This window comes from Chamaea fasciata, unplaced genomic scaffold, assembly GCF_029207755.1.
Source record: "Chamaea fasciata isolate MVZ Bird 193981 ecotype frontalis unplaced genomic scaffold, bChaFas1.0.hap1 SCAF_13, whole genome shotgun sequence".
NCBI classification, from domain to species: domain Eukaryota; kingdom Metazoa; phylum Chordata; class Aves; order Passeriformes; family Sylviidae; genus Chamaea; species Chamaea fasciata.
In genome coordinates, this window is record NW_027094098.1 from 6,382,589 (window position 1) to 6,405,609 (window position 23,021).

The following is a 23,021-nucleotide window of genomic DNA, read 5'->3' on the forward strand; positions in this document are numbered from 1 at the left end:
AGGGCAGCCCTAGATCTGCATGCTGAGCATTCTTTCAGGGGTGTGGAAAGGCAGTTGGTGTTGGAAGCTTGGAAAGGGGGAACTGCTCTACAGTAAACTTCTTGGCTCAGCAGTTAGGCTGAGTAAAAGAGAGAGGGTCCCTTCTCATCTTTGGAGCCTGGAGATTATTCCTGAGAGGTGGATGGGACCAGACAAACCACCTAGCTGGAGGCTAGCACTGAAGCAAGCTCTCCACCATGCTCTGGGAAACCTCCTTGTTGGAAAACCCAGACACATCCCAGCAGCTGGGGTGTCAGGAGAGCAGGATTCCCCTTGTGCTTAGCAGTTCTCCCATATCCACATCAGCTTTAGTGCTCTCAGACAAGCTGTTTTACTGATTTGTTTGGGGAATTGCTGGGAAAACTTTGGATGCCTGGTTTTGTTCTTTATTTTAAGTGCTGTGTGTCAGGACATTTTGCAATTGCAAACACAGGGACCTTCCCTCTGTGCAGCTGGGAGAGCATGATGGATGTTTCTGATCTGGACACTGAGTAGGGGTTGGTTTTATTTTGACATAAGTGCTCAGGATGGACTTTACAGAGGTGTGAGTGAGTACACAGCGTGAAAAGTAGCAAAGAATTAGGCCTGCTGTGGGCTGGCTTGGTACACTTTTCCCTGGTCATGGAAATTTGTCCATCATGGGCAGCAGCCACATTATTTTGGTTCTAGGCAGGGTTTGCCAGTCCTGCTAAATTGGGAGTGGGTTCAGTCACTCACCCCTACTAAAGGTTCAGATGAACCTTGTGTCTTGGAGCTGGCATCTTTAATTGGATGGTTTTAGGATTCTGGTGGTTAGAGGCAAAAGTACAGCGATGTTGGCACGTTGGCCCTGCTCCCAAGGAGAGGATGCTCAGGTGACACATCAGGAGAGGCACCGCAGGGTCGTTCCACCTTGCTGCTGTTCTTTGAGCCAGTGCAGCAGGCATAAAAGAGTCCAGCAGTGATTCATCAGGAATCCTTGGATCTTGGCTGATTCCAATCAGTCCTGCTGGGCTGCTAAAATAGATATGGCCAGAGCATAAAATAGCTAATAAAAACAAAATCCTCCATGGAAAATTCATTCTTCAGGGTGTGAGGTTTCAGTTGCCATGCCAAAGCAAAGCTGAGAGGAGAGAGATTTGAGATTTTCTAGCTTGAAGGAGGGGAGGGGGTATTATTGATCTCATCTCCCAGGTCTTTCCAATCTGTTCGTTTACTCCATTTCACTTAAAAGATTCGCATCATGGTAACCTTGATTTATTATCTGATTTCTTTTTTGATTCAACCTCTCAAAATTGTGCACTGGCTTGAACCTGCAGTAATAAACCAGCACAGTTATTCCCTCTTATCTCCGGCATGCATGTAATGCTTTCTCTGCTGTACCCGATTCATTCTCACCGACAGGCAGCAAGGTGAAATTTTGTGAAGATTGCCCTCTCTCATCGAGAGTGTAGGGCTAGCAGAGTTTTCTCTCCATTCTAGAGCAGAGCAGAGAGGGCATGGCAGGAAGGGATCCTGTGGCGTTTTCTCCAGGTCAGGATGAGACTCCATTCAAGTACTGTGCCACCTGTGGCCGTCAAGACCAGGCAAGGTCTTTCCAGCACTTAGCTGTGGGGAGCTGGAAGATTCCTGCTGCAGAGGCTTGGCTACCAGAAGTAAGAAAAGTCCTAGCAAGGGTTCAGGAGGCAAACCACTAGTCAGGTAGGGCTGGATGAGGAGTCTGGTCTAGCCCTGAGCAGGAATTGATCAGTAAGCTGTATTGGCCTCAGAATACCTTTGAGAGACACCATGGAGAGCTTTAGCTCATAATTTACAGGAATAAGCTGCACAGGTATGTGTACGTAATTGTATCAGTGCATGCGTGTGCAGGCTGGAGGGGTTTGTGTCACTTTAGCTGTTCTAATTAGTTACAGTAATCATCTCTGTGTTTAGAGAAACCTAAAATCAAGGGTTGCATTATCCTCTTGCCAGAAATCTGAGAGCTGTTCTTAATTGGTATCTCTCAGTGCACAAAGGTTTTTATAAGATAAAGTTGTACAGCTGTGATATTTGCCTGGACTTGCATCTCCCAAGGTGGAAGGGCAGAAATCATTTGTGAGCTTAGCAAAAATATCCCCTGCAGGAGGAGAAAGAGGGGAGCTTCTGACTGTATTTTAATATGTGTTAGGTGATGCTTAAACATCTGTCGTGAATTATTTAAATGAAAGAGGCAGACTTACACCTGGGAGTAGCTGTGTTGGTATCCTAGGCTGTAGCCTTCTCCCACTGGAGTCACGTGGGACAAGGTTTTTAAGGGATTTGGGTGCAGCAAAAGTAGTACCTCTCTTGTAGTCCCAGTTTACTCAAATTCTCCTGGCAGCCTTTTGAATGCTGCCACAGATCCGGGAAGCCCCTGCTGCTTCAGGAAAGCAGCTTTTCTTGTGTATACTGCTGGTTTTCCCACTCCCAAACCCATCTGGAGTAATAAAGTGATCTCTTTCTCCAGGATTAGTGAGCCATTGAGGCAGCCACGTGAGTCTGATGGCCCCCAGGCCATGAATGCCACAGTTGGTATCAAATCAGGGGATCGAACCTTCCATGTTACGCACTCATCGTAGCAAGTCAAGGATATCCAGCACTGTGGGAGGGTGTGGAGGAGTGCCAAGGATACAGTGTGTGACAGGCTCAACGTCTTTCCACTCACAGTAAGCCCAGGGTTACGTCACAGCATTGTTCTGCTGAGAAGATGGAGAAAGCAAGGAGGGAATTGAGCAATTTTCTGGATAGGAGCCGTCCCAGTACCAGCAACGAGGCTTCTGCTGATGTCCATGCTCCAGGAACCTCCAGTAGTTCAAGGGTAAGTGCAAAGAGCAGTCCTTTCTCCAGCACTGTCGTGAAAGGAAAAGACTGATGGTACAGCTGATGTGGACATACATAGGTTTTACCCCAGGTCCTAGCCCATCCTTTGCTCACAGGCCTTTGTGCAAGACCTTGACCTTTACAAGGTGAAACTGTGAGGCTCATCCTGGTCAGAGTTGTGCTGCCTTCCCCTATAGCCAGTGACAACACTTTCACAATTGCCTGGGTTTGGGATGTCAGGGCAGGCTTGTGGTTGTGACTGTAGGTGATATTTGGTAATAAAACCCTAATGACTGGCTGCCTAATCAGCCCCCAATCAACATCCTAAGCTGACATCAGGCCACATGCTGCTGGGAGATCCCCTGCTCCTGTGCATTGGGCTGAACTTTTCAGGTATTTGTGTCTCTGAGCCTTTTCTGATCATTACTCACAGTCTCAGTTGTCCCTAAAGATCTGGTAAAGTCAGTCTTACAGTCACACTTTCCCTCTGCACCTATATGATCCCTACTCACACTGTGCCAGGACTGTGCTCTGACACTTCCATCTCATTCCAGGGTGCTTCTGCTGGCCCCCATGTGTCCCAGTCTTTGGTGAACCAGGCAGACCTGGAATGCCACACCCCTCAAGGTAAATACACTGAGAGGGAACAAGGTGAGGCAGGAAACTGGGCCATAACTGTAAAGGTCACCTATAGTGGAATACCCTGTAAGGTTGCCTGTGCTGGGAATTAGGCTGCTGCCTCTGGGTTCATGCTCTGCTTTCATTTTCAATGCTCAGCAATGGTACTGAGCTGCTTGAATATCCCGTGAAAAGCGAGTTTCATTTAGGGGTGCAGCAAAGTGATCTGAGTGGGTGGTAAAACCGTGCTTCCTTTTCTCCTGGATATATCTACTTCCCTCAGGGTTCAGGGTGGACTGTGCTGGTTGTGCCTGTGGGAGTTCTGGTCCTGCTGCCAGGAGAACACTGAATTTGCATGTGTTCTTACTGTGCATGCAGCCAGCAGTGTCCCTTTCCTGTGAAAATCATAGAATATCGTGAGTTGAAGGGACCCACAAGGATCTTGAAGTTAAACTGCTAGCCCTGCACATGACAACCCCAAAAATGGGACCTGCCTGTGAAAGCTGTATTCAGGATTTAGGTATAGCCAAAATCATGGTCTTCCCTCATTTATTTATTCTGCACCCACCTGCACCTCAGAGCAGATTGTCTCCCTAGATGCAAGGGCTCTCTGTGTGTACAGAGCTGCTGGTGCCACCTGCTTACAAGAACTTGTGTCATGGTTGCTCAAATATAGGAACAGAGAATGGTTGAAGGTTTGCCAGCACTCTCCTGGCCCCTAAAGCACTCCTGGGGATATGGATCATAGACTGGCAGTGGGTGGGAAGAAAGTGTGTGTGTGAGAGGATTTTAGATAAAGATGGGAACTGTATATACCACCCTCCTGTGCTTAGATGTGACATTTATTTTCATGAGTGAGGACAAATGACTGCTTCCTCAAGTGAATCTTGACAAGCTAGACTCATCTTTAACAAGTGGAGACAGAACTCTATTTATGATCTGCTGTTTCTTCAAGGGGGAAGAAGCCATCAGGTTGGAAATGTAAATGCAAATGAAACACTAAGTATTGACATAAATAGTTGATAGTGCACAAAGTGCCATAATGGATAGTGCCATGGATTTGGCAACAATGAAGTGACTAAATGGGAACAGCTGTGCCCCTTGACAACAAATACAAATCACGGCCATTCTGTAAAGACCCCAAGCAAGAGATGTGCATGAGGCTAAAGAGCTGCATTCTAGGGATTCCTCAAAATTACATTATGGACCATGCAGGTGTTTAAGAGAACATTCTTGCCAGGCTAGCTGCCCTTCCTGGAGGAGGGGAGTAGAGAGAGCAGAGCCAGTTAGTGGCAATTTCCTTTAGTCTCTAAGCAGACAAAGTGGAGCTACAAGGGTTGAGCCAGGGTCAATTTAAGAAGGACAAGGGAATGACCTCTTGGAGGACCCTTCCTGTACCTAACCATCCTGAAACATTTAGTGTTATTATTGGCTGTTCTGCGCAATTGCTTTGAAATCAAGGGTCACATCCAAAACTCCAGAAGCACATGCAACAAGGTGAACAATTGGGTTCAAAGCTTGACATTCAAAATACCCAATTCCAAACCAGAACCTTAAGTTTCTCCTTGATAGAGTGTGAAAGTTCATCAAAGGAAAATCTCTCACTCCACTAAAATCTATTTTTAGTTCAATGCTTAGTTCTGTCTAGGGAATAGTGCTTTTTAAAGCTTGCATGCAATTACTTAATTTAGGTTAAGCTTCAAATTCCCAGTTTGCTGCTGTTCTATTATTTGCCACTTGTTTAGCAACATAAACAGTTTGGTTTATTTATGGGGTAAATGACACAGTTTAATTTATGCCAGTTCTTGGAAATGTGTACTTTTTGCTTAGTCCAAATTTCTGTTGAAAAGTTTTGCCAAATGGTGAGATTGTTGGCTGTTTAACTCAATTTTTTCTCACACCATTGCTGATGTGAGTGAGTGGTTTGATTGAGCAAAAGCTGAGAAGAGAGGGGTTTGTCCCAAGGTGTGAATAGGCACTTCAGGAAGCAAAGACCACCTTCAAAGGTGACCTGCAGCTTCTTTTCCCCCGTAATATTCATAAACCCTTTATCACCACCTTGACCAAGTTCCTCCCAGCTATGACTGACTCTTGGTCTCAGGGCCCCCCAGAGAGGCAGGGGGGTCCCATCCCTTTCTGAGGGTGATGGAAGCTGTGCTCTAGAGACAGTAACTTGACCACTATCATGTAGAGAGTCTGTAGCAAAGCTGGAAACAAAACAGAGCTCCTTAGAGCCAGGTCAGTGCCCTGGCTCCCAAAAATCTGCATGACAGTAATTCTCAGTGGAGGTTTCTTCTATGCCATCACTTTGATACTGGAAAACCATAATCACATATTGTTGCAAGGGAAAAAGGTCTTTGTTTCTAATTTGATGTCTGCTTGATTTACAAATCTAGTGAAGTGACTTCTGCAGATGACCCAGTAGACAGCAGAGTCCTCCTTTGTGTGTGAATGCAAAGCAAAGTGGTGTCTGGTGGTTTCTGATGTGCTTCTCTTTGTCTCTTAGCCTCACAATTCAAGACACCTGCAAACTTAACAGGTCTCCTGGATAAGCAAGTGGTTGGACCATCCACTGAGGACCTCACTATGTCAGATTTCCCTCTACAATCATTTAATCCCAAAGTGCAGATGCCTTTCAAACGGGTTCCAGGGCAAAACCCTCGGAAGGTTGAAGTAGAGAGGTAAGTAACCAGAAGATGGCGAAGGGCATCATTGTGGAATGGGCACAGCAGATTAGGATGCTGATTTTTGCTTTCAAGACATAACATGTCAAAAATCCTTAAGAAAACCTTATCCTGTAAGGCAATGGTCTCCAAAGTGGGCCGTGCATGCATTGCAGAGGGTGCAAAAGACAATTCACTGGGATATGGGAAGAAATCATTGTTTTAAAATAGTGTTTATGTCATCTTTTTGTCATTCTTTTTTGAATGTCTGGTTTTGTGTATGCTCTATAATGTATTAATACCGTAGTACATGTATATAATTTACAGGCTGGTCTAACTGATCGTTCTAGGTCACTTCCGCTGGATTATTTTGTGCTATAAATGAAGAAATAGACATGGATGCAATGTGTACTAAAAATGTTTTTTAGTGATAGAGATGCACAGTAAAAAAAGTGGAGTTGTAGGCATGGGAATGCTTATAGGCACATTAAGTAGTTATTTCCTCTTCTGATGTAAACCAGGAAGAGACGACTGTATCTCAGCTTTGATATTGCTGAACTCTTGGCCAGCAAGGGGATAGACTCCAATCAGCTGATGCCAAGGCACTATGACCCTGACAATATCCCACCTATTGAAGAGGCAAAAGATACTGTGTTTCCCATCTACCTCCCATTACAGGTAAGAGAGGATGTTTGGTGCTTCTGATCTGTCTCATTGCTTATACCCCAGGAAGTTTCTGAGGACATATAGCCAGTATTGGCACAAAAAGCAACAAAACAAGGAAATGCTTTGGAGCTGGCTCAGGCACTGAAGGGTCTCTACAAGATGCTGAGCATCTTCTGCAGGGTGCCCAAAACTTCTGTCAGAACTAATAGTCCTTGAGAGTGCTCCTCACTGGCCTTTGTGTGTCCAAAGGAAAGGTGTCTCATGTTTCCTTCTGAATGCAGTAGTCAGCAGGATTGCTGCAGGAAACCTGTCCAGGTGTTGGTCTGTTCTCCCTAGGAAAGGGTTAGAGGTACAGATACTGCTGTTTGGGAGAAAATTGTCGACCAAAGATCAGCACAGCTTTTGCACCTGGACTGATTTCCATATTTTGTAGCCCATTTAGGAACTGCATGTTAATGTTTTCCTCTCATGAAATTTTTTATTGGCTGTTTTCTTGTTTCTGAAGTAAATCTTAATTTCACTCATGTCCTTGCTTTTTAGGTATTTGATAATGATGAATTTGACTGTCGAACTCCAGAAGAGTGGATCTCACTTGGACTGGAGCCAGGATCTTCTGATAGAAAGCCAGTGCCGGGAAAAGCACTTTTACCTACAGATGATGTACTTGGACATGGTAAAGCTTGAATCAGTTATTGCTCATGCAGGGCAACACTAACAGTTACAGGCCCTTTCAGCAGAAGGGAACATGCAGATTCTGATGAGTATAGCTCTGAATACCTGAAAAGCCATATCTCATTTTGGCCAGGCTCAGGCAGTCAGAGCAAGAGACCAGAGATCTCACTGACTGCCAGTCCTGCCCTGGACCGTTTCTACTTTTTTCGAAGTTGCCTTTGCCTTTTGACTTTCTGTCAGCACAGACAAAATTTCTCTTTATTGGTGCATAGCTATCTTCATGGAGTTAGGTAACTTGCACGCAGTGTATTCTACCTGGATTTCACTGCAAGTGCAGGGTCAGAAGACAAGTTCAGACTGCAGTGAACGTACAAGTAGTAAACCTGGGGCAAATTAAGTGACATGGACCTTATTTTCCCATCATTTGGAGCCTTCTCAATAAGAAGGCATTACTAGGTACAGTTGTACTGATGTCCAGCTGTGGCTGCAGCTCATATTAACACACCTGCAGTGGCTTTAAAGCATGGGAGCTGGCATCTGCAGCTCTGGAGCAGCCTCCAGAGGCTTGATTGTCTGCAAAACTGAAGCATAAAACATAAGCTCTGTGTGTCCTTGGGCAGGCAGCATGTGATGGCTGAGTTCTACTTGCAGCTGTCTTTGGGCGCACCACACCTGGTCACTCCTCAGGTTGAATGGACAGCATAATGCTGTCCTGACCTGTATCCATATTGATACCAGTATAGATACATTTCTGTCTGGTGTGTGCAAAACGTTGAAAATTCTAAGCTGCAAGACCTAAGTTCATTATTTAATTCGTCACAGCAGAAACTCTGTGGGATGGATTGAGATTCAAATGAGCAAATGGATTTGACTGTGGCATCATCACTCAGATCAGGAAAATCCATTTGCTGTAGCCTCCAGGAGAATGGACTAACCCTGTTTTAATCTTTGGCTCTCTCAGAGGACCCCAAAAGCCACGAGTTGATCTATGAGTGGATTGATGTTGGTGTTCTGGATTATGACAAGGAGACAGACCTCTACTTGGTCCATAAAACAGAGAAGAAAGGTCTGGTGCGTGATGAAGAAGGGAGACCCATCCTCAATGGAGGAATAACTCCAGAAGGTGTGTTTCAAATAAGGTGTTTTGAGACCAGTCCTATAGTCTGAGAGCCAGTTCATTACCCATGTTTGTCCTAGCTAGAGATGGGAAGGACACCAAGAAGTCATTTAATCCCTTTCACTGTTATCTCTCTTGATAAGTGTCTGTTTAACTTGTCTGAAAATACCTCCAGGGAAGAGAACTCCACATCTTAATTTGACCTCGTTTGAGGTTTTCCCTTTGGAGGCACCTTTCTTTTTATTCCTTCTCCCATCCTTCCTGCCTTCAAGAAAAGTAAAATGTTGGTCTTTCTGGGTCAATGCCATTTTGAAAAGGAATATGGACAGATTAAAATGAAGTACCCTTCTCCTGGAAGATTTGGAGATGCTCCGTATCTCTTGCTGTCCTCAGCTTTGGTCCCTCATTTTGATCTCCTGCAAGCAGCCCAGTTATCCTGTGTATCAAAAATCTGCTGTCAGTGCTGCCAAGCCATTCTGAGTTTTGCTTTCCCTGCAGACCCTTATAAGCTGTACTTTTATTTCCCAGGAAGAGCTGCATTGTTGCCGTGTCAGTACTGGGTGCCACGGGTTTGCCTGCAGTTCCTGGCCGAGGATCCCCAGGTGTTTGCGGAGCGCGTGGCCGCAGCCGACAGCCTGCGCAAGAAGACGCAGGGGCTGCTCATGTACCACCTGTATGTGGACTGCATGCCCACCGAGGGGCAGGACGCCATCAATGAGAGGAGCCTGCAGAGGATGAGGCGCCTGGCCGTGCAGACTCCCAGACTCAAGGACGAGAAGAGGTAAAGCATCATGCGCATGTCTGGGGGCTCAGCCTTCAGTCCATAAACGTTGTGGGATTTCCTGGGGCTACAAAACACGTGTCAGTGGAGGCAGATCTTGAGCAGCCGCCTCACAGACCATGGGTTTCACCTGCCTTCCATTCTGTGCACAAGCACACCACTGTGTTGCACAGAGTGGCATCAGAAGTAGGCAGATGGCAGCCCCAGGGACACATGTGCAGGATGGGTGGTCTGTCAGTGTTCCCAGCTGAAGCAGGTTCCATATGCAGACCCACCAAGCCATGCCTACACCTGCAGCTAAGTGGCTTTCAACAGCAAGAAGGTTGACAAAAATGGCATGGCTGACCTTGCTGTCTCCCTGTGCTTTTGAGGAACAGATCAGTCATTGCTGTACTGATCTGCAGACCACCCATTGTCTCCAGAGACCTGGCTGTTGTTTGCCGGTGACCCTTCTACCTGTTAATAGCTGCTAAAACAAATCAAAAGAAGATCTACACAGGGGGAGGCAAACAGAGCAGGAGATCTCCACCTGGATATAATGGAGTATCTCTTTGTGATGCAGTTCATATTGGGGAGGCATTTAAATGTCCCTGGGCTGATGAATCATGAGTCAGTGCTGGTGTTGCTGGGAATCAGCCGTGACTGATTGCCTTGTTCAGAAATAGGAAGGTGTGAGGGGCTGCATGGTCTGCTGGCCTGAACTGGAAAGCAGGAGAGTAATTAGTCTCTGTGAGCAGAAATATAGGGACAAAAAAAAAAAAAAAAAAAAAAAAAAAAAAAAAAAAAAAAAAAAAAAAAAACCACGTACTCTGCCAGCTTGAGGTAAATGATGATGATTTCCTAAGGCAAATGGAGCAGGGTTTCCACACTTATGTGAGTGTTCTGGATGGGAAAATGGACAACAAGGGGCATTTAGCAGGAGGCCAGCTTGGATAGCCCAACTTTTCCAGAACTGTCAGCTTCTTTCTTTAGTTTGTGGTTATTTCTCCTTCCCCCTGTAATGTTTCTACCTAGTGGAGGTGTTGCTTTGAACTAAAGAGACATGAAGGCTACAGTCCTAGTCTTCACCCCCTGCTTGCCTCTGTCATTAAAAGTCCAGTTGATACCTTTGCTGGCTGCTTCATTGTCTGCATAATTCTCCTGATGTCCTCAGTGGTAGGTGGGCTTCTGGGTTAGCAAATTTTGGAGGGAGGGAGAGAGGGGTGGAGTTTGCAGTAAAGCTACAGACATACACATGCTCAAACACCATGGGTTCTCGATGTTTCTGTGTCTTGTAACAGCATGTCAGACTCTATAAGCAGCCTGGAGAAAGAAGTGAAATTAGACTATAAACACATTATGAACAGGATCAGCTTTGACAGAGTCGTCACTTCCAAACCCCAGATGTTTTCGTATGTTACCCTGCCAGACAAGGAGGAGAAGGAAGCGCCAGAGAAAGGTAGGGGATACAGTGAAGCAGTTTGCATTCAGTGTGGTTACCTCTTGTCCTTGCTGTAGGAACTCTCAGGTTCATAGTAATGATTAGAGCTCACAAGGGGCAGCAATGGGAGATTACGTGAGACTTTTGAGTATGACTCCTCTTTTTTAGGGTGTATTTGCATGTTCATGTTACATCAGTATAATACATTAGAACTCATCAGCTAAGCTGCAGTAATTCTGCAAGCATACCCTTAATGGCACCAAATGTTTGGCAGTGTGATTAGCTTACCACTGTGCTGTGGCTGACTGCCTTGCCTTTGCTGTGCCCAGCTGGGAGATGCCTCAGGTGTGGAAGGCGGCTCAGACTGCTTTAGAGTCCCAAACAGGAGGAAAATGGCCCCAGTAAGAGATGGGGGAGGGGAGAGCGTATTTTGTGCACTTCAATGTTCCAAAGGCAGGAAGGCCTTGAGGTGCTTCACAAGTGGCCTCTCACAGATGAGATGACTCAGCTGTGCCTTAGAGCCTCAGTGGGAAGTTTCTTCAGTTCCAATGTTCTTTCTCAAGGAAACTTCATGAGCCAAAGCTTTGGGAAGCTCAAGCACCAAGACAGCACCTCACCCCCTAAAGGGAGGCTGCAGAAGGTCTCTGCTGCAGAGCAGAGACTCTTTCATCCAGCCCTCTGCTGAAGCTGCTGCATGATATTGCCTGTGCATTAGAGCAGAGTCCTTTTCACAAGTGCTTCCCAAAGGGACCTGTATCTAAAAACAGAAGCTGAAATGGATGTTGCAGGCAATGACATTATTTGTTTTTTTGGTGCTAGGGCTCGTCTCTATCCCAGACTATCCTTTTCATAAACAACAGAGAGAATTCAACTTTGGCTCCCTCCTGACCAGCCCAGAAGTCATCAGTCTCCTTGCACAGGTTCAAGATGAGTGCAACAAGGCAGCTGTCATGTCTCTGTTTAACACAACCGTAACCAAACTTGTCTCTCTGGAGGAATTTGAAGAGATCCAGACTCAGACGTTCACTCAGGTGAGCAGAGGAGGTGTGAGGGATAAACACATGATGCAGCCAGCAGTGGTGTCAGTGTGTATTAGACAGATGCAGCAGCTGCAGATTGATTTTCTGGAAACTGATGAACTGTCAAAGGAGACATGTTTGGGGCAGGGAGGAATTTGCATGTGCCTGTCAAAATTACTGGGATATGGAAAAAATGGACTGAAAGAGTCATAGTCCTCTGGCCAGGATCAGCCAATGCTGACCATGCTTTTAGTCATGTGTTAAACAAGTGGCCATATAGGGCTGCAGCCCCTCTTTCCTCCACCTGCTTTATATACAAATAGGAGTCCTGGTTGGCACTCAGAAGTTTCTTTTTTTTTTTCTGGTTTTTTTTCCTTTTATTTCTTTTTCTTTACTTCCCCATCCATCCAGCTGCAAGGCACAAGATCCTTGATTCCTCCTGAAACACTCATGGGGATAGTGCTTTTCTGCACTCTATGTTCTTTATATACTTAATTAAATTACTCTGCTTGCAATGCCAATAGACAGAGTAGGACAAAAATTTGCAGCTCTGTGGTAATTCTCACCAGAGGATCTTCACGTCCTCTGATTGAGGGCAGCACATTGCACCCTGGATGTGGCCACACAGAGTAGCTTGCACAAGGTTGCACACTAAATCAGCGGAGGAGAATGTGCTGGTCCTTCCCAGTCCCATGCTGTTTCAGCTAGGCAGTGTTGTCATCCACTTGGTGACTAAGGTTCTTTTATTACACACAAACAGCAAGCTGCCTGTGGAGCAGAAGTGACACTTGGTGGTATTTTAATAAATTAAAATACTGCAAACTACTGCTGCCCTTGGCTTCTTCTGCTCTTTCTTCTCACTTGTCAAGAGAAGACAACATTCTGTCCTTTATGTGCTCATCATACTGTCTACACAACTTCTTGTGAGGGACCCTGACATAGGCAGCTCCACTCTATAGAAAAGAGAACAAAAAGGAAACACTGTGAATAAAACAGAATAGAGCACTCCCACTTTTTAATATCAGGCTTTCTTTTTATGGGTCTTTTGTCAGTGCAGGAGATATATGACCATGTTCAGATGCCACATGGGGGGGGGGGGGGGGGGGGCGGGATTTGAGAGCTACTTTTAGCTACCACAGCTCTGAAACAAGAGTTTCCTTTCACAGCAGAGAAAGGTCCAACAGCCCCAGTTAGTAGCTCACCTTGTCAAACTCTTTTCCCATCAGCCCTTGGAGGGTTGCTCCACTTGCTTTTTTCCTTTGCCCTAGGTCCAGGAGTTTCTCAAGGATACTTGGATCGATACCATAAAGACTGCGATTAAGAGCAGCCTTAGGGATGCAGACAACAAGTGGCTCAACCTGGAGGAGAGTGACTGGGGTGCCTACCAGAGGTCCAGGCTGTGTAAGCTGATGGAGCGCATCAGATTCATGCTCCAGGACTCTCTGCGGTACCTGGTCCAGAACTCTCTCATCAACTTCACCCAGTTTGTGCTGGATGCTTGCCAGAGTGTCCTGAACTGCTCAAAGAACATGGAATGGGGAGATGACATCACCAACAGTCCCTACATGTAAGAAAGAAAAAAAAAAATAAGGAATGGAAAGAGCAGGAATGTGTAGTACTGTTGTCTTTTTAACTGCTGTTCTGCAAGCAAGCTTTGCTCTGCATGGGGTCTTTAAGCTGGGCAGTTTTTCCTAATCCTCCACCTGACATGTTCCCTGGAGTATGGAAGAAGGACACAGAGCTGGCTGCTCTGTTAGTACAGCTTTCCAGCTGCTGTTAGTGATATGGAGCAGCCCATCAGAACCAAGGTCTGCTGTTTTGATGTTCTGTTCTAAAGATCAGCCACCTCCAGCATTCTTGGGGGAGCAAATTGTTGCTGCTAGATTTTTTCTGGATGCCAGGAAGAATACCAGGAGCATGGCTGCTTAATTCCATTCTTAGATGAAACCTCAGAATTAGAATCTGGCCTTGGATCTGTAAAGAATACCAAATTTAGGTTATCACAGTGCCTAAAATTTTATTCCATTGGGTATTGATTTAAGGATTTTTATTTTTTGTGGTATTAAAGAAGGAACATTTAGAAATGGAAAGCCAGAAGAAAAGAAAAAACAAATCCCTGCCACTCACATGAGGCCTCTTACCTTTAAATCAGTGGAAGTCTTGACACTGACTTCAGCTGATCCTGAGCCATGCTGGTCACATGCAAGACTGGCAAATACTAATATAACTTCCAGAAGGTGCACTTCAGAAGTATATTGGAATACTGAATGCCTAGTTTGAAGAACACCTGCAGTTTTTCTGTAAAGCAGCTCCAATTCTCAAGATAAAGTTATGACTTTTGGGGATCCTGATATGTCATGACTGGTGGTTCCTTCACCTTTGATAAAAAAAGGGTTCTCAGTGTCTTTACTGTTAAATTGAGAACACAGTGTTTTATATCTTCATCTGCATGAGACAGTCCTCTTCTACTCCGCTTTCTTTTCCTGTGCAGGAGGCATTTTAGTATCAGCACCAGAGCAACACAGTTGTGTATCATATTCTCAAAAACCATCCCTGTTCTTTCTTATCTCTTCCAACCACAGGCCTCAAAGGAATCCACTCTTTGTAACAGACATTGAGCTAGACATCAGTGGCATCCTCTTCAGCCCTTCTGTGGAGAGCTTTGAGACATCCCTCATTTCTCTGTTCAACAGTGGAATTCTGGCAACTCACAGTATCCCACAGCTGGAGCAGGTGAACACTTCTGCATCAACTGTGATACAGCTGTGCACGTGTCAGTGCATTGCAGCTCAGCACAGACACCCCTGAGCTTGTACTGAGGGAGAGAGGTGCAGAAGTGGGTGCTTGGGAATTCAGTTAAATTAATCTGGGCACAGCAGTGTGCTAATGCAGTTCTGTTCTCGTAGGATTTCTTCAATCTCCCCAACCTTGTAGCTCTTTTTTCTGATTGTTGCTTCTGCTTTGGTGCTGCAGGTTCTGTGGACACATGGACACTCTGGTGGCCCTGAGTGCATGGTGGCTGATAAAAGCAGACTTATAAAGGAAATAGCACTATTTCCAATTCTGTTTGATGCAAGTTTCCTCTGCACATGCATCCTTCTGTCTGCTACTGTGAAAGCCCCGTCTCCCTAGATAATCATTCTTTAGGGAGAAGAGCACATAAAACTGATGAAACAATTCCTGACACAATGTAAAAGTGTGGACTGCAGGAGTTCCCAAAGGTGGCACCAGGGATTGCCTTGTCCTTCTCCTGAGGGGGCACAGTTAGCTCTGTTTGAAAGTGTGAAACACCTGAAACACCTCTCTCCTTTCTCTTCCAGTATGTGTTGGAGAACATGGATATTCCAGGCAGCCCCATGCTGGAATCAGTGGGTTTGCAAGAGCCAAAAGTGGAAGAGCTACGTGAGGCTCTGCGCTCTGCCATTCAACAGTCTCAGATCCCTCTGCAGGCCTACGGCAAGAGATACGAGAAGTTCTTGGAGATAAATAACAATGACGTCAAGTACTTCCTAAAGTAAGCGGCTCCTTGTTGCAGCAGCCCTCTTGTTAAAGGGCAGAAATGAGACAAGACACAGACTTGTTGTTTATAACAGCATGAAAAGGGTCCTGGTTTACTCTTCTTTACAGCTCAGCCATCCTGACTCCAACTATTCACTGACTCTGGCTGCAGCAAGCTCCTGCTGTAGGTTTCCCTTGCAGCCTCTGACTGCTGGTTTATGTCCTGCTAAACTATGGCTGCAGGGATTAGTTTGCGGACTCTGACTGCAGGCTTTTACCCAGCTAGACTATGGCTGCAGGTTCCAACAGCAGGCTCTAACTGCAGACCCAGACTGACCTCACAGCAGTGAGTCTCTCCTCAGGATCCTTCTTTGTCATGATCCTCCCCTCACTAGCTAACCTACTCCCATTTATTGAATTTATCTTCATTGGATGTAGCTGTGACTCATCAGGGGTGAGGCTGTATTGGGTAATTAACACAGCTGTTACTTATCAGGGACAAGGTCACCTGTATTCCCTTCTCCTACAGCTTCTGACAAAATCCCTGTGACCCCGATGACAAGCCTTTGTGGAAGCTGTTGTGTGGATGTGCTGATGTGAGAGTGTAGGGCTGTTCTGAGGCCATGTGCCTCAGGTGTGAGATCAGGCCCCTGTCAGAGGCTGCCTTCAGTCATAGGTGACAGTCCATGCATTTGGAGGACATTGATGGTGGCAGTGGGAATTTCTTCCTGTCTCTGACAACAGTCACATTCCTGTCATGCTCGTCAGTGTAATTGGAGATATTAATGGCCCTAAAAATGAATCGTCCTCTTTGAGAATCCAGCTAGCATGCTTGACTCTGACCTTCTTCTTATGGTGTCTGTTCAAGCTGATAGCATTCTGTAGAAAGTAATGTTTTCTTTTGTTTCAACCTCATTATTTTCATTGCCAAAACTCTTTGCACCTATTCTGTCCTTTGGCCTCTGTTACTTTAATGGACTTCTGTTTAGGTCTTGTGTTTTCTCCAAACAGTGGGAATGAAGCCCCTTTCTCTTTTCTTATTCCAGCATAATCAATTTACATATCCCATCTGACAAATTCCTGCCTCTCCCTGGAATACAATGAAGTGCCTACCCTCCCCTGAAGTGCCTCCTGATCTTGCCCTGTTTACACCAGTGCTTTCATTTTGCCTCTCCCTCTCTTCTTGCCATATTTCCTCTTTCATCTCTTTTTTCTACTCCTTTTCTGCAGATAAAATATTTTGTGCACTTATTCCACTCTGCACACATTGTGTAAATGTATGTGTTATTAATTTCATGTCTTGATCCTTTGAGTGGACACAAATAGCCTGGGTGTTCAAATATTCTTAAGGTCTAAACTGCCATTTTGTTGTTGGTGTTTTACTTTACAGAGGCTATGAAGAGCAATTTCCACCCACCCAGGAAGTGATGAACATAGTAAGCACATACTTGTCTGAAAAGGAGACCTTGGACCACCTTCTACCTAGTTCTATTATCATTGGCCCCTTTCAAGTCAGGATAGAACATATAAGGCTTAATCTGTCTGATAAACACAAAGCACTTGCCATTGCCGTGTTGGACATGCTGGCTAAAACCCTCCATTCTCAGGTGCAGAAAGTAAGTTGCATGGTTCAATGGATTATCTGTCTCTGTCTTGTCTTGTCCTTCTGCTTTTGAAGTTGCTGTGTTTTTGTGAAATGACCAGAAGGCTACATTAGTCAGGATATTTTAAAGATCACACTGGGCTGATTATTTAAAATTAAAATTTTAGGGGACATATGCAAACTCAACTAAATGAAGTCTTAAATATGTTTAATAAATCACTTGCCTGAAAGCTGTAGCTCTTGAGATTAAATTCTTCTAGACCTTGCCATCTTACAAAAGTGTGTTGCTGGATTGAAAAGATCTGTCTAGTAGACAACCAGAAAGTCATCCTGCTTCTTCTGAGAATAACTGGAAGATAGGCAATTGCCTCTGCCAGCTGGTTGTCTAAATCTGTTATTGTCATTATTTCCCCTACATACCTGCAGTTCCTCTTCCTCTTTTTTTGGCAGTCTCATTCCATTTGAGCTCAAATGAGATGGATGAGAAAAGAAAAAAACAGAACAGGGCTGTGAACTCATCATTTAAACCACCTTCAGAATGGAAAGAGGGTGGATCAGGGCAGGTTTGTCTATTAGCAATTGGTGACTTTTTGATGGTCTTTGCTGTGTCCTGCTGCAGATCTGTGAGGCATATGAAACCATCAGCACCAAAATGCATGAGAGACCAAAGAACATCGAGGAGCTGGTTGAGCTGCGGGACTGGCTGAAGGGAGTGCCCGAGCAGCTGGCAGTGCAGCAGGTAGGGCAGGCTTTTCTTTGGACAGGGTCATCAACAGATGTGAGGAGGAAATTTTTCAATGCAATGTGTGGTGTCTCAGAATGAGAACTCCAGGTTTTTTTTTTACTTGCATGTCTTTGCGTGCAATGCCACGAGATTTCTGGCTTTGTATTTTTATAATTCCTAAGATTTGTATTTTTAAATACACATATCATAAATTTAAATCTCTTTGCAAAACAAAATAGCAGTTTAAAAGTCTTGCCTAAAATACTTACGTATGCATTTTGCTGCTTTCTAATCCATTCTACATTTGTGTACTGAATAGCTATCTTCTAAAAATGAATGCTGTTTTCAAGAAAATCATTCTGTTACCCAGTGCTCAAATTGCTGTTAATATTTTTTTTTCCTAATAGGATGTTTTAGCACCGAGTTATTTCAAAGTTATTTGAAGTGTCTTTTCCCAGCTGAACAAATGGGGAACAAAGGCATCAAACTGTAAGCTGCCTTGTCCATGCCAATGAGGGAACCTGGAGGATAACCTAAAACACTCGATTTCTGTCCAGTGCTTTATCCACTAGGTCACACTTCTTTTCATTCCCATAGAACAGAGGGTGATGATGGCATGATCATTCACAGAGCAAGGGGTTGTAAATCCATTCCCACTGTTCACACAGCACAGAAGCAATCCACATCACATTAAGCTTGTGTGACTAATGCTCTTCAAAGGCACCTCATGAAAATGAGGTGTGCACCAGAGACTTGGAATCAGCATGGTCTAAAGGTGTCTACTTTTTTTTCTCTTTCTCTCACCTTGTGCAGCAACTGATTGAGGAAGTCATGGAAGATTACAAGGTCATGGACGACTTCCTTTACAATCTTACTGAAGAAGATTTCACTGACAAGTGAGCACAAGGCATTTCTCCCACTGTCAAAGTGGGACTCTGCAGCAATTACCATTCTCAGTGCTTCAGGGGCCATGTGTCTATCAAGGGCTCCTGTAGAACTTTTAAGTGTCTCCCAGGCTATATGAGCACTGAATTCTTGAAGTAAAGGTTGTAGACAAGAAGTGTGAATTCATGCTGCCTTCTGGCCTGGGGCAAGGCAAACTGGAAGCTATTAACCTGTTTAACATAGCTAAGCCCTTTTCTCTGTGTGGGTTTGTTTTGGGGTTTTTTTTGAGATACTTGCAAGGTCTCAAAGTGCACAATTTAGTCTGTGCCTGAAACTAAATAAACGCTTTCAAGATAGGAACACTCCCAGGGTTTTCTTAAGACTAGGAAGGAATTTGAACCCTTATTATTACTGCAGTTCTTCTCCAAGCATCCTCCTCTTAGTTTTATTATTCCAATTGTGGCCTGACTATGCCCCAATAGCAGAGTCAGCTCACAAACACAGCTACAAGGTTTTGAAAGGTTGCTCAGCCTGGGAAGCATTTCTCTTATGACATGTACTTGGTCCAGTATGTCTGCAACCTGAGTGAGTCTCTGCAGACTGCTCCTGAAACTAGAAACATGGGGTGCAAGGAGCAAAAATCCCACAGGAGCTGCAGGAAAGCAGCTGAGCCCCAGGCCAGCTTGGAACAGGTGTGGCTGTATTCCCTCTGCCCAGACCTGCCACAGGCAGGTGCTGGAAGGGGTGTGAGCTCCAGTGAGTGTAGCGTGCAAACCTTGTACCTGGCATTGCACACTGGCTGAGGGTCCAAATGGAGGCAGTAATGGGTGGGCTGTGGCTGAGCAAGAACCAAGAAATCTGCCTTGGTGTGAGCAGCCAATTTGTGCAGCTTTTCCTGGATCTACAACTCTCTCCCCAGGGCACTCTGCAAAATTCAGAGCTTCCCTGTATCTGGGTTACGCTGGCCCCTCACTGCCCTGCTTAACAGGGGACTGGCTTTTTCAGTAGCCCTGAAAAGCCATAAGCCGAGACTCTGACCCCATTTTTTTCAGTTCCTTGCAAATACATTCAAAGACAGACATTCCCTCTGGATGCCAACTGTTATTTTGCTGTCTCCTAGCTTTTCAGCAGCGTAGTGGATTTGTTCCTTTTAAAAAGGCCCTCCACTTCTCCCCAGCTCTCTCCAGCTGAATAGCCTAGTCACAAGGACTGCATATCAACAAGACAAGCTGGAAAAAAATGTTTTGTTGAAACCACATGTGTTTCTGTTGTTCTAAAGCCTCCTTGTTTGGTGGGCTTTGGCTTTCTCATTCTGTTATTTTCAGCATTTCAAACATATGCTCAAAAGCTTGTCTCTTTTTTCCTATTTTTTTTTCACATTGATTTTCTTGTGTCATGTGAGTGCAGGTGGACTGCCAGTTACTGGCCAGTGAAAATGTCTAAGGACTCAGAGTCCGTTCGGCTCCAGCACATAGAGGATGAAGAAAGATTTCGCAAAGCACAGATTGTGGATCAGAAGGCATTTCAAGAGAAACTGGAGGAAATGCAGGTATTAAGCCCCTGAAAATTAATTGTCCATAGAAGAGGTTCTTGAAGCTCTTGTGGTCAGCCAGGTGGGAAACTTTCAGATGAGATTTTACTCAGATGACCTTTGAGGTCAATGTGTTGTTAGACCAAATATTAACACACCCTCCCTTGGTTTTTTTGGTGGCTCTTGATTAAGAGTCTCCTTTTTGTGTGAAAGACATGACTCTGCAGAAATACCCATTTTTCGTTGGGAAGGTGTTTACACAGTGTTCCAATTCTTGGTGCTTGGGCAACACGGGCACCTTCTTTTTTTTTCTTGTGTACTCAGTTCCCTGCGGAGCATCTCCTGTGATGCGCTGCCATCAAGGGGGAAAACACAACATTCATCCATGGAACTCATCTTGGGGAAAAAGACCCTGAAATAATTGCAGAGTTTTGGAGCTGAGTTACCTCTAGTGTCTGCTAAAACAGTCTGAATTTTATTTTTTTCCGCAGAAACTCTTAAATTAAAGGGAAAAAAGCCATTTTAGAAAGGTGGAATCACTGACCTAGATTTTCTTGGAAACAGGTTCCCCAAATAATAATACCCCGACACTGGATCAAAAAACCCAAACAAATTAAAAAAAAAAAAACCCACACAAAATACCAAAGCAAAATCCAAACCAACCAAACAAAAAAACAAACCCAAGCCACTGAAACAAAACACAAAATTTATTAGAGAATCTCTAGATACGTGTTGTTAAATGATTCTTGGAAACAGAGTGACTAGTAGAGCTATCATTTGCACTTCACTTGCTCTGTAGCAAATATCAGTATAAATTCAGCATCAAATTTGAGCATGGACTTATTGTTCCTATTCCTTGGGGTTTAACTCTTGTCACAAAGAAGACAAGCTGCTGGTCGTCACATTTGCAGTTTCTTCCACCTGAGCAGTGGTTATTGCTTCTCCTCACCACTTTCATCATGGTTTAAATAGAAGTGAAATTGGTTTGGGGGAGGTGAAATCATAAGCATAAAAATCTTTCCTTTGAGTATAACAAAGAGCACACCAGGAAGCTGATATCTCTAGAAGCAGCACTCAGCTTCAGGGTCCCAACTTATGCCTGCCTTTTCTCTTCCAGCTGACTGTAGGTGGATTTTCTGTCCAGTCAGACGTTAATCAAGCCCATGAGCTGGCTGAAGATGCAAGGGATGTCTGGAAGCAGCTGAAGGAGCTTCAAGAAATGGCAATTCTCTACAACAACAGGGAAAGGCTCTTTGGCATCAAAGTTACTGATGTAAGTGTCAGGTCCTGTACCCACAGGACTCTGATCTTTGTTGGGATTTCTAGGTGGTAGGTAGAGCAAATTAAGAGACATACTCCTCAGGAAGGAATCCTTCATGCTGTTTTGTTTTATCTGGGGAACTGCTCCTCAGTCCTGTAGTCAGTTCATTGCTCCACTGGGCTGCAGAAGAGCTGATCCCAGGCAAACGTGGAAGGCTGCTCAGGGTCTCATATTTCCACTCCTGTGAGAGACTTTGGATGTCCAAAGTGAGATCTGAGCAATGTTCATGAGGGGGAGTTGGCTGGGGAAGGTCTTGAAGCAGCAGTTAGGATGCATCCATTTCTCTAAGGCTGTTGCTGCAGGTCTATAGGTGTGAATGCAAGTGGTTGCATAGTGGGTGCTGGCAGCTGGCTGGGCTTGGAGCGTGGTGTTCTCCTAAGGCAACAGTTTATATAGTTGCAAACACTCATTTTGCTTGTAGCTGCTCAGCTGCCAGTGAGTCATTGTCATCCACATCCAGCCAAGTCTGGCTGCAGACCAGAAGTGGAGTTCACATGATGATCCTTTCCTACCCTTCAGTCTGTGGTTACTTCTCCTTCCCTGTAAGGAGCCAAGTTTTGATATACGTGGTGTGTGCTTTCACTGATGGTGTGTGGCCTGTCCATCAAAATCTCCTCATTCTGCAGGAGAGCTTTGTAGAGGCAAGTGGAAAGAGTGCTTTCCATGCCACACACATGGTGCAGGCACGGCTCCACTGGATGTATGTTGGCCTGAATGTGTAAAGCCCAGCTCTGCCGGTTGCTCTCCCTTGGAATACATATTGTTGGCTCAGGAAAAGGTAGTCTGATATATCCACTTGCAATGCATGTTTTCTCATTGCTGGCTTCAGATTAAAAAAAGAGATGGGGTTTTTTTTGCCTTTTGACATGTAAGCTGTCATTTGGAGGTGAATACAATTGTTGCTTACGTTGTTTTTAATCTCTTTCTAAAGTACAGTGGGCTGTCCAAGATGATTAAGGAATTCCAGCCATACTATGATCTCTGGACTACAGTGTCAGACTGGATAAAGTGGAATGAGAGCTGGATGAATGATTCTCTCCTTAAAATTGAGGCAGAGGAGCTGGAAAAGAATGTCAATGACTCTGTTAAGACCATGCTAAGATGTGTGAAGCAGTTCAAGGATTCACCAGGTAGATGCACAGTCTGGGGAAGGAACTTGGTGCATATTAGCATTTTGATGTGAGGCATGTCACAGAGTGCTCTAAACAGGGATTTTTGGGATGTCACATGTGTATTGTAGACAGCTGGGAAAATGCTAGCAAAGTTATTTTCTGCTTTTTTTTTTTTTCCCCGAAACTATGATGATTCACATCTAGATACTAGTTAGATGCTTGAAGTACCAGCCACTCTCTGATGTTGCAGTTAGTGTTTACTCAAATATGTGTGTGTATATATATGTGTGTGTGTGTGTCTGTGTGTGTGTGTATATATATATAAAGTGTAGTAATCCAGGCTAGTCACAGAGAGTTACTATATAGCCCACTGGCTAGACATGTGGGTTTAAGCCCTCATGCAAGTCAGGCAGCAAGGGAATTTGAATCTGGGTCTTGCAGGTGCTGTTTTCTTGGCCAATCTTATTTTCTTTATTGGCCAATGCATTTAATGGAAAACCAGAAGAGGTCTTGATTTTGTTATGAATAAAATGAA

The 23,021-nt window shown here is 44.7% G+C and overlaps 1 protein-coding gene across 1 annotated transcript in view; it reads left to right on the forward strand.

The window, feature by feature from the left end:
• DNAH1 (dynein axonemal heavy chain 1) overlaps positions 1 to 23,021 on the forward strand; it is a 72,012-nt gene that overhangs the window by 2,137 nt on the left and 46,854 nt on the right. Inside the window, exons 2-18 of the mRNA XM_066195677.1 lie at positions 3,411 to 3,483; positions 5,981 to 6,155; positions 6,659 to 6,815; positions 7,344 to 7,476; positions 8,437 to 8,598; positions 9,121 to 9,373; positions 10,654 to 10,811; positions 11,613 to 11,824; positions 13,081 to 13,379; positions 14,395 to 14,545; positions 15,133 to 15,326; positions 16,701 to 16,926; positions 17,533 to 17,652; positions 18,451 to 18,533; positions 19,930 to 20,071; positions 21,171 to 21,326; positions 22,306 to 22,504. Of these exons, the coding sequence (XP_066051774.1) occupies positions 3,411 to 3,483; positions 5,981 to 6,155; positions 6,659 to 6,815; positions 7,344 to 7,476; positions 8,437 to 8,598; positions 9,121 to 9,373; positions 10,654 to 10,811; positions 11,613 to 11,824; positions 13,081 to 13,379; positions 14,395 to 14,545; positions 15,133 to 15,326; positions 16,701 to 16,926; positions 17,533 to 17,652; positions 18,451 to 18,533; positions 19,930 to 20,071; positions 21,171 to 21,326; positions 22,306 to 22,504 (2,893 nt within the window). The remainder of the gene's footprint in view (positions 1 to 3,410; positions 3,484 to 5,980; positions 6,156 to 6,658; positions 6,816 to 7,343; positions 7,477 to 8,436; positions 8,599 to 9,120; positions 9,374 to 10,653; positions 10,812 to 11,612; positions 11,825 to 13,080; positions 13,380 to 14,394; positions 14,546 to 15,132; positions 15,327 to 16,700; positions 16,927 to 17,532; positions 17,653 to 18,450; positions 18,534 to 19,929; positions 20,072 to 21,170; positions 21,327 to 22,305; positions 22,505 to 23,021) is intronic.